Source organism: Gymnoscopelus braueri (genome assembly GCF_963280865.1).
Source record: "Gymnoscopelus braueri genome assembly, chromosome: 22".
In the NCBI taxonomy this organism is placed as follows: Eukaryota; Metazoa; Chordata; class Actinopteri; order Myctophiformes; family Myctophidae; genus Gymnoscopelus; species Gymnoscopelus braueri.
This window is the reverse complement of record NC_137624.1, coordinates 39125530-39137250: the sequence shown is the minus strand read 5'-3', so window position 1 is coordinate 39137250 and position 11721 is coordinate 39125530. Positions and strand designations below refer to the sequence as shown.

Genomic DNA, 11721 nt, shown 5'->3' with positions numbered 1-11721 from the left:
ACAAGATTTGTGTTGTTAAAATGTTTCAAAAATATTCAAGAAATCTCACCTTTTTCCCCAATAGTTTTTGAAAATAGCAGATCTGCAAGCTCACAACATGTCGCGATGTGACGCGTTGTTAACTTGTAGATCTGCTATTTTCAAATAGCTGATGTAAAGTGGTAAAACTTAGCCTAGTCGCTTTTTTGGGGGCTTGTTTTCATAGACCTGGCCACTTGTTTCTCTTGCAAAATCTGGCAACACACTGATTACCTGCATTACACCTGGAGGAGGACTGGGGAGGAAGTGGACAGATATTGAATGAAGCAGCAGAAAAGGGCAATGGCGCCGCCCGGAGAAGGTCCAAGAATAAGGTGAATACAAGATTGGTTCCTTATGTTTCTGTTAAAGCTGCAATCTGTAACTTTTACCCAGGATTGGAACCCATGGTCTCCCGCATTAGAGAGACAACATTTCTACCTCTCAGATGAGAGGTATAATCCTTTTCCAGTGGGACTCGGGAGCATAGTGTGCTTATGAGTTTCAGGCAGTACTACTTGTCAAACTATGTCCTACCTCAGTGGTTCTCAACCTTTTCAGGCCGTGACCCCCCCCCCCCATATTTGAACTGGGGACCCCCCCCCCCCCAAAATAATCATATTTGAACTGGGGACCCCCCAAAATAATCATATTTGAACTGGGGACCCCCCCCCCCCCAAATAATCATATTTGAACTGGGGACCCCCCAAAATAATCATATTTGAACTGGGGACCCCCCCAAATAATCATATTTGAACTGGGGACCCCCCAAAATAATCATATTTGAACTGGGGACCCCCCCAAAATAATCATATTTGAATTGGGGACCCCCCAAAATAATCATATTTGAACTGGGGACCCCACCAAAATAATCATATGTGAACTCGGGACCCCCCCCAAAATAATCATATTTGAACTGGGGACCCCCCAAAATAATCATATTTGAACTGGGGACCCCCCCAAAATAATCATATTTGAATTGGGGACCCCCCAAAATAATCATATTTGAACTGGGGACCCCACCAAAATAATCATATTTGAACTGGGGACCCCCCCAAAATAATCATATTTGAATTGGGGACCCCCCAAAATAATCATATTTGAACTGGGGACCCCACCAAAATAATCATATGTGAACTCGGGACCCCCCCCAAAATAATCATATTTGAACTGGGGACCCCCCAAAATAATCATATTTGAACTGGGGACCCCCCCAAAATAATCATATTTGAATTGGGGACCCCCCAAAATAATCATATTTGAACTGGGGACCCCACCAAAATAATCATATGTGAACTCGGGACCCCCCCTAAAATAATCATATTTGAACTGGGGACCCCCCCTAAAATAATCATATTTGAACTGGGGACCCCCCCAAAATAATCATATGTGAACTGGGGACCCCCCAAAATAATCATATTTGAACTGGGGACCCCCCAAAAAAATTGGCCGATCTACAAGCTCATAGCACGGCGCCAAGTGCCGTGCTATGAGCTTGTAGATCTGCTTTTTTAAAAAAAAATCCTGAACATTTTTGCAAATATTTGAATATATATTTTTAAGGAAACATTTCTAACTCAAATCTTTGCTTCACGGGGGTCCCTGGAACTAAATATTTTTTGGGTGGTCCTTGACATGAAAAAGTTTGAGCACCAGTGATATAGCAACATAAGTTTTTCAGAAAAACTGATTTAGAAGACCTTTGTAGAATCCCCCAGAAGCAAAGATTTGAGTTACAAGTGTTTGCTTTAAAAAGTATATAATTATATTCAAAGATTTGCACAAATGTTCAAGATTTTTCAAAAATAGCAGATCTACAAGCTCGTAGCGCGGCACTCTGTGCCGCGCTACGAGCTTGTAGATTTGCTATTTTTGAAAAGCCAAAATAATCCAAAAATGACACAGATGCGTTCCCGGTCTTAATGGGTTAACATACTGCATACTTTGCAGAACATTGCGGATCACAGCTTTAAAGCTGGAGTCAGCAGTGTAGCAGGTGGTCAGAGATATCAGAGAGCATGAAACAAAATGATGCTCTGTTCCCCTCCAATTCATCCCATTTCCACGTTCACATGCTTTTTTAACCTTTGTATTAAAGGTTAGCACAGTGGTTCTCAAACTTTTTCCTGTCAAGGACCCCCAGAATGATATGTATTTGACTGCGGACCCCCATCATCTTAAAAAAGAATAATGTGCCGGGGACCTCCAGAAGCAAAAATGATGCCAATGGCTTAGCAGACTGATAAAACCCAATACAATGTCTAGGGGTTCACCTTCATCACTATTCATAAACAACTTCAGCAATATCGTTTGTTCACTCCATTCCTTTAAATCATTAGTGCTGAATAAAAAGGCATAATAGGTAAGGAATGGAAAAGAGACAAACATTTGACAAATAGCTCTTTCTCAATTATTTTCCTTAGCATTGATGCGTGGATAATATCATTTTAACCCATTAAGGCCTGAGGCGATTCTTAAAAATGTTTTGTAATCCTAACAATTTTTTGAAAAAAAATCTAAAAAAGATGTTTCAAGAAAAAAAAGAAAAAATAGCAGATCTACATAAAAAATAGCAGATCTACAAGCTCATATGAGCTTGTATATCTGCTATTTTTGAATAGCCAAAGAAATCTTAAGTGACACAGATGGGTTCCAGGTCTTAATAATGTATTGATCATTTAAAATATTGGTCATCTGAAATTCGTGTGTGGTGAAAGTAGCAGATCTACAAGCTCACAGCACATCCCCATGCGATGTTTTGGGACCTTTTACATCAGCTTTAGTCCTCTGAGATATGAGTAAACCTCTCTGTGATAGAACTGCCATTAATTCACTTGCTTATACACAAGTAGGCAGGGCCTCCATTCTCTGGTATAGTTTTTTTTATGAATGTCTTGTGATCTTTGACCTCATTCCAGGTGGTGTGTGTGTGTGTGTGTGTGTGTGTGTGTGTGTGTGTGTGTGTGTGTGTGTGTGTGTGTGTGTGTGTGTGTGTGTGTGTGTGTGTGTGTGTGTGTGTGTGTGTGTGTGTGTGTGTGTGTGTGTGTGTCCAGCGGTCTTCAAAAAGAGCCACCGTGTGTGTGACATCACGCCATGGAATGCAGTTTCTATATGAGGGGCGTGTCTGGAGGTAGGAATGGAAACAGATAAGGACAGATACCAGATATAACTGTTACACTGGGTTGAGTTCAAATGTGAGACAATGTGGACTAATCCTTGTTCTCACAGACAATGCTGCAAGAGTTAAAGGGATAGTTCACCCCCAAAATGACTTTTTTTCTATCGATTACTCACCCCATCGAGTTTTTTTAATACATTCTTTTAGTTTTTGTCGCATTCCTAAGCCAATAATTTGATGACGAGCAGTGGGTTCCGGTAGGAGACACAAAGGGTCTCCTTTGTGATACAACATAACATTGTATCACAATGTTATACAATGTGATACAATGTATAACATTGTATACATGTTATATAAAATGTTTCTCTGTCTCTCACCCAAGTCTGGGTCCGGTAGAGGACACAGAGTCTCCTTTGTGTCCCCTACAGGAACCCACTGCTCGTCATGAAATTATTGTCTTAGGAATGAGACAAAAACTAAACATTATCCATGAATTCAAGTCTCCATGGGATGAGTAATCGATAGAAAACAAGTTATCTTTTGGGTGAACGGATAGTTCCAGAACTACTTCTTATGTCGTATAATTATTGGCTTGGTTGGTGAGGATGTACGTAAAGATGTGGCACTGCTTGGTATACAGTATCTTGTACTCAAGATACTGTATACTTTTGGCATTATGTTATACTTTGGCTATTCAGTGTCTTTGACTATCTTGTACTCAAAGTCAAACAAAGTCTGTTTTCATCTCGTATGTGCTCAGGTGTGTATTGGAGTATTAGATTGATAGATAGACCTTTATCCGTCCAGTGGGGGAAATTCAGTGGTCAAAGGCGCATATAGTAACTGCAAAGTGCAGCCTGTTTGAAAACCAACATCCTTTTGAGTAACACATCAGTACTAGTGGTCTGGTGGTCCTCTGTCTTTGAGTGTAGACGTTCCTGGTTTGATTTCCAGACCTTCCAAAGTCATATGCTGGACCATGTGTGTTGTGGGCCAAGCCTAAGGAACATTTCAGAAGTGCTAGGGAAAACAATGCCTCGCGATGCGACGCATTGTGAGCTTGTAGATCTGCTATTTTCAAAAGATTTGTATATGTTTTATACATTTGAAAAGTTGTGAAATGGGACATTCTGCATTATGAGTACTTTCTACTTTTGGTACTTTAAGTACATTTTGATACCAATACTTTTGTACTTTTACTCAAGTAATTTTACTTTTAACAGAGTATTTCTATTTCTACATTGCAGTATTGATACTTTTACTTGAGTAAAACGTTTTTAAAAGAGTACTTTTTCCATCACTGGAAAACTCTGGTGTCCAAAGGTACTGTGGTGCAATGGTATGGTCCGCTAGATAAGGACCGCAGGGTCAATTCCTGACATTAACCTCTAATACCGGCCCCTAAACCTGTTAAGTTCCACTTCACTTTTCAACTTGAAGAGAAGTTTGCAAAAACATCAAAGAGAACACAATGTTATTATGACAACATGCTGTGGCAGAGTGTTTTGAAAGCCCATTTGTGGATCAAAGATTGAAAATCTCACACAGTGAAGCTGTGTGGTGTGATGGATCCTGGGTTCACACCCATGCATGGTCATCACACACCCTAATTTTTGCTCTTAAATTCTTAATACAGTGTGTGGTATAGCCTACTGTAATTGATTTACTTAAAGGGATAGTTCACCCCAAAAAAATCTTATTTCCTATCAATTACAAGCAGTGATTTGCTCATAGCAAGCTCAACACGTGGCACAGAGTGCCGCACTATGAGCTTGTAGATCTGCTATTTTTGAAAAATCCCTGGCACAAAATATTTTTTAGGTGGTGGGGGGGGGGGGAGCCAAATACATATCATTTTGGGCAGTGGTGGAAAAAGTACTCAAATATTTTACTTAAGTAAAAGTACCAATACTGCAATATAAAAATACTCTGTTACAAGTAAAAGGCCAGAATTAAAAATGTACTTGAGTAAAAGTACAAAAGTATTGGTATCAAAATGTACTTAAAGTACCAAAAGTAAAAGTACAAAATATTTGAAAATAGCCGATCTACAAGCTCACAACGCGTCGCGCTGCGACGCGTTGTGAGCTTGTAGATCGGCTATTTTCAAATAGCCTAGGTATAAAATAGTAATTGTGGTTTAATGTATGTTTTATAATGTAATAATTTACATCTGCAAAGTAACTAGTAACTAAAGTTTTCAAATAATTGTAATGGAGTAAAAGTACAATACCTATTTACCTCTGAGATGTAGTGGAGTAGAAGTAAAAGTACTGAAAATTGGAAATACTCCAGTAAAGTAAAAATACCTCAAAACTGTACTTAAGTACAGTACTTGAGTAAATGTTTTAGTTACTTTCCACCACTGATTTTGGGGGTCCTTGACATGAAAGGGTTAGAGAACCACTTGGTTGGAGAAGGTCAAAATGCTCTCTGAATGGGCACATTGCTCAATGCTGACACCATGTGGTGTGCGTGTGAATAGCTGCTGCAAATCAGAAGGGAGCTCTGCCTCCATCTGTCCAGTTGGCTTGAACCATTATTCTATACTTTGGCTATTCAAACATTGCAGATCTACAAGCTCATAGCACCGAGTGCCGCACTATGAGCTTGTAGATCTGCTATTTTTAGAAAAATCTTCGAACATTTGTGCAAATCTTATACTTTTTGAAAAAGCATTTTTAACTCAAATCTTTGCTTCTGGGGGTCTATGAGCTTGTAGATCTGCTATTTTTGAATAGCCAAAGAAATCTTAAAATGACACAGATACATTCCCGGTCTTAATAAGTTCAATGACCTACACTAAATCTCTGTCTGTGTAACCTTCCCCCGCATATCAAGAACCGTCCGACCGATCGACTTCAAACATGGTATGTGTATTGCTGAGGACCCCTGGGAGGGGATTTGGTGTGTGTGTGTATCCCATTTAAATGGCCAGTGCATGAGCCAGCAGGGGGCCCCTGCAAACTAGTTTTTTTACACAAAACATTATCTTACTTTTAATAATAATAATAATAAACTTTATTTGTATAGCACCTTTCATGACATGAAATGCAGCTCAAAGTGCTTTACAGAGCAAGAATACAATTACAGTTACAACCAATTTAACAATAAAGAAAAAAAAGAAGAGCAAAAGCATAAAACAACATTAAAATAATAGCAAAAGGCAGTGAATCAGGCAATACAGTGAAGACGTGGGTAACAACAGAGATTTAAAAATCAACCAAAAAATCAGCTAAAAGCAAGAGTGAAGAAGTAGGTCTTGAGCTGTGCTTTAAAGCTATCCACAGAGGCTCTCTGTCTTAGGTGTAATGGGAGTTTATTCCACGCTGTCGGACCGTAGAAGCAGAATGCTGCTTCTCCGTGTTTTTTATATGTCATTGTAGGCACCTCGAGCAGGTCAGCACTTGAAGACCTGAGACGCCGGTTTGGAACATATCCCTCTAGGCAGTCATAGAGGTAGGAAGGTGCCAGACCATTTAGAGCTTTATAAACTAGTAAAATACTTTTAAAATCAATCCTAAAAACAACCGGGAGCCAGTGTAGTGAAGCTCGAACTGGAGTAATATGTTCTCTCATCTTGGTTTTAGTTAAGTGTGGGAATTCAGAATACGAAAATCTTTTTTTGAGGTAGAAGCTGTATTGAAATAATGGAAAACACAATCCTCCATCCCATCTCACTTGTACCAATGTTTCAGCTACAGACATTTGTTGGGTTTTGTTGCCAAAATGAAATGTCAGTGGTTCGAAGTTAGAGGGCTGATAGTTAGGAACCAAATGGACTCTTACAGGTCTGCAACTTTGGGGGTCCATTCATAATTCCGACATCCCATTATTCCGACCATTAGGTTAGTGTGATGTTAGGGATAGGGTTAGTTATAATGGGGCCAGTCTTGAAAGGTTACAAATGGAACCCCATAACTCCTACCATAACGTTGTAGGTTTTGGGGATCCGAGGCCTAATGCACACCAAAACGTGGGGGCTTGAAATTATCACGTTTGGGGGCCACTGAAATGCATCAACCTGCTACCACACCACCTGCTATCCAGCAACCTGACCAATAACAAAACTCCTTCAATAGCGAGTATGCACACAGCCCCTTCATCTAGACTGAGTGGCAAAACATTGAGCAGCATGGAGCATTGGAGTTGGACATGAGTTAACGTTGTTTAATACAATCAGAAAGGACTTATCTGTTTGGATGTATGGGCTGTCAAGGCCAGAAAGTTGTTTTTTTGCCACTCAGTAGGCGTTCCCTCATAACTTCCGGGTACGATGATGTCACGTGCATAGCCTCTTAAAAGTCTCTGCAGCTGGAATGCCCAGGTGGGAACAGTCTCTCAATTTGGGCCGCTCAGAGAGGGGAGGGGGTGAGCAGTACGAGGGGCAATGAAATGTAGAATAAACTAGAAAAAGTGCTCCTCGGAGCACTGCCAGACCCCTAGTGGTTGAAATCTGAAGATCAGAGCACTACGTCACGCTAAGCTTGGCCAATCAAAAAGAGGGACAGGGAGGAAAAGAGGGTCAGACCGGGAGGAAAAACGTTGAACCGGGAGGACAAACGTTGACCGGGAGGAAAAACGTTGACCGGGAGGAAAAGAGGGACAGACCGACAAAGCCTCATGGCTCTGTCAAAAATTACAAACTCATAATGAAAGCACAAAAGTAACACAAAATGTCAACCAAACAATCAATATTTAATATACGTAAATATTTAATATTAGTAAGCATCTGTCTCCTTCACACAATAAATCAAAGCAATGCAATCAAAATATGTAAACCAAAAGATAAGAAAACAAAATAGTTGAAACTTGTAGAAAATAATATTTTCAGATTGGTGACCACCCATGTAGTTTCAGGTATCCAGGTGACTTTCTCCTCTTTCTGTCTTGAGAGCATTGTGGACAATACCATCTGCCTCTTGGTGTGGTCACCAGGCCCACGCAGGCAAAATGGAACCATTCAATGGAACAAGCGGCATTGTCACAGCCTATCATCTCGCCATAGGAGACCTGGTGACACAGACAGAAGGTGGGCTCATTGGGGTCCACCGGCATTTCCAGAACATTAGAGAGGTGCACGTTCCCAAAGTCGGCAGTTGGGATGTTGTCGATCTCTCCTGGTTGAAGGAGTTTGACCTTCTTCCGTCTGCTCTTGGGGCTGCAGCCACCTGCATCTGAACTCTTCACTTTAGGCTTGGTTTTAGCCACCTTCCTCTCCTTCTGCCTGAAGCCACCTTTTATTCCCTTACTGGACGAGGAATCATAGTCGATGCGGCCCTCATTCTGCTTCTCCTTCAGGTCAGCCTCAAACCGGGCCACGTCTGTGTCCAGACGCTTGATGTGCTTGTCGACCATCTCATAGGTCTGTGTGGCCAGGCGTACTTTATCGTCTCCAAACTCCTTGCATTTGCTGTAGGACTGCTGAATCTGCCTGAGTATGGAGACTTTCCGCTCCGAGGACAGTGTCCAAGCGTTGGACGTGAACTCTTTAACCAGGGTGTCTATCTGGCACTTCAGATCCTCCGTGTGCTGATCCAGGTCCCTGATCAGATTCAAGTCTCGTCGCAGTTCGAACGGCATATTCTCTATGCTGTGTAAATAATACTCCAAATACGTTCCCGCCGCCATTGTGGAAAATTAAAAACAAACTAACAACACAACTAGAACCTTATGTTGTGCTGTCATTCAGTATGATACGTTGTCCAGAAATCCTCCAAGGTTACGGGGTGTCAGAGCCCCCGGATTATGCCCAGATGTGGACATGCCTCAGCACATATATGGACATGCCTGACATCAGCGCAAATCGGTTTGTGTTGTGTGTGTGATGTCAGACCAGAGCTCGATCAGCAAGAAAGAGATGGAGAGAGGGAGAGGGAGGGGAGAGAGAACCTAAACAAGATGATCAATGCATCGTGAAGACCATGAGTTCGATCAGTGAGAGAGAGAGAGGGTGGAGAAGGGGAGGGAGGTTGACACTTTGATTCTCCTACCGGAGCTGCCGCAGGTCATCAAATTATTGGCCTAGGAATGCAACAAAAACTAAAAAAATCTTCATGAATTCAAGTCTCCGTGGGGTGAGTAATTGATAGGAAAAAAATCATTTTGGGGGTGAACTATATCCCTTAATAAGGAACCTGGGCAATGCATGGGTACAGAACCTCAACAAGCTGGATCGACGCGTTGCCTCATGTTTCAAACAAGGTTTCAAAGTTGTTTTTATTTTTTATGGATGCAAGAACGATGGCCTCTATTTCAACATGTTAAAGACGGGGTGCCGTGATTTTCAGTGATCCCCCCCCCCTAAAACATAATCATCAGGTATTATGGTTATACTAACGGGAAGATTTTTTTCAAAAAAGTGTACAGAAATTGTTAAAATTATGTTTTATGTGGACACGCCTCCAGTTCATTAAGTATACCTGGTTCTCACCTTAGCACCTCCTCCACCACCTTAGCACCACCCACCTGTCCTAGTCCCTCCTCCTCCTCATGCCCACACCTGTTGTGTTATGATAATGAGGGGGAGGGTATGTTTTTACTATGTCACTAAAGCGCTGTTTCTCTATTGGCACGTTTGACCCTCAAGGTTTCAGCCTCCAGGTAGAAACTCAAAATAGTCAGAGAAGACATAAAACACCATAAAAACACCACCAGGGGGCTTAACAAAGTTCTATCAACCTCATAGACACATGAAAAACAGAAAAAGTACAACACCATGGCACCACCCCTTTAACTTTCCAGGAAGAGAAAGAAGGCTGTCGTTTCTTATGGAATCCCCTTCATAGGGGATGATGATCATCATAGATGATGATCATCATCGATGATGTAATTGGTAGGTATGTTTCTGAAATGTCCCTAGCCCCTCCAATGAGACGCAGAGCGAGCAATGAGCATTAGTGAAGGATCAAATACCTTGAAGATAAGGCTGAGTTATGGGTGTAGTGCTCCTTTAAATGAACGCTGAGGATTGTGGTCCCAGAGATAACGATTGTATCAAACAGTTTCAGGAGGAGCCCTGCATGGCCTATAATGTGTCTAATGGGGGGGGTCCTTGAAATTCAATAGGTTGAGAATCACTGGTGTTACAGTAAAACATGGAACCTGACCTTTTCTTCCTCTGTTGTTGCTCCTAAGCCCCCCCCCTCAAGCCCCCCCCTCAAGCCCCCCACCCCCCTCACTAGGAGTCACATGCGCTTTCACTTGATCAGTTTAAAGTGAAGTCACAGCACACCACAATAGAGCTCTTATGTGAAGCTCTCTACGCTATGATGACGAGCTCATCCTGCAGGACCACTGGTTGTACGTAGTAGAGATTATAAAACCTCCTCCACTGCACTGCTTCTCTCAAAACCTTTTCATGTCAAGGACCCCCCACATTAATAGTGTTGATTTTTTTTATTTAGTTTTAGCCATAGTCTTTTGAATCAAATTCCATTTAGTTTTAGTCATATTTTAGTCATCTGAAATGTTTTACTTTTAGTCTAGTTCTAGTTGACTCAATATCATAAGATTATAGTCGACTAAATCTACAGTTGATTTAGTCGACTAAAATGTATTTTGGTGGTGCCTTGATGGCGTCGTAATGGCTGATTTTACACTTGGTTGCGTGCTGAAAATAGCAGATCTACAAGCTCACAACGGGTCGCGCTTGAAAATATTTTGTGCCAGGAACCCCCATACAAGATTTGTCTTGTTAAAATGTTATATTAACTTTTTTCGCTGGGGACCCCCTGGAAGCCCCTCAAGGACCCCTGGGGTCCCCCAGACCCCACTTTGAGAACCACTGCTCTACTGTACTTTTATTCATGTAATACAATACAGCATACTGTAAACAAAGTTGTTCTAGATCTAGAGCATCTCTGTTTTTTTGTATACCCTGATTGGTGTTGAAAAAGCACCACATTATCAAGACTGGCCGTCTTTGCCGATGTTATTGCGTTGACAACGCGTTGCCAATGTCTCTGTGCCCCCCTTTGAATAGAGGGGTCCTCCAGCGGGTCCCCATTTTAAAATGATTTAAAGTACTTAAAGGTAGGGTAAGTGATTTTCTTTGGTTAAAATAAGTGTTAAATAGCTCTATATTCTGATAGTACTCATTGCTAAAGAGTGTTTGTTCAGTAAAAGGAGTCTCCTTGTCTCTCCAGCTCTTTATTAAACAGAAAATGCATTTTCGTTTCATTTCCAATTGTATCCAATCAGGATAGAGAACTCAATCAGGATACAGATTAAACAAGTGAAATTGGAAGTGATGACACTAAGAAATGAGCAGGCAAAATTGGAACTGGAACACTATAAAAATGAAGCTTAAAAATGGGTACTTTCTCCTGATTGGCTGAGATGTTGACACCTACCGGAAAATTGATTTTCTGTTTATTAAAGAGCTGGAGAGACGGGGAGACTCCTGTTACTGAACAAACACTCTATAGCAATGATTACTATCAGAATATAGTGCTTTAACCTTTTAACAAAATACTTTTTGTTTTAACCAAAAAATATCTTAAGTTACCCTACCTTTAAGTACAGTACTTGAGTAAATGTACTTAGTTACTTTCCACCACTGATAGTGGAATGCCTGTCTGATT

At 41.2% G+C, this 11721-nt stretch overlaps 1 protein-coding gene across 1 annotated transcript; it reads right to left on the bottom strand.

Moving 5' to 3' along the window:
* Positions 1-7966: 7966 nt before the first annotated feature.
* On the bottom strand, positions 7967-8767 carry LOC308079006 (inhibitor of growth protein 4-like; the record flags this gene model as incomplete). Its single annotated transcript, XM_080420345.1, has 1 exon — positions 7967-8767. The coding sequence occupies one exon, from the start codon at positions 8765-8767 to the stop codon at positions 7967-7969; it is 801 nt and encodes a 266-aa protein (XP_080276471.1).
* Positions 8768-11721: the final 2954 nt, after the last annotated feature.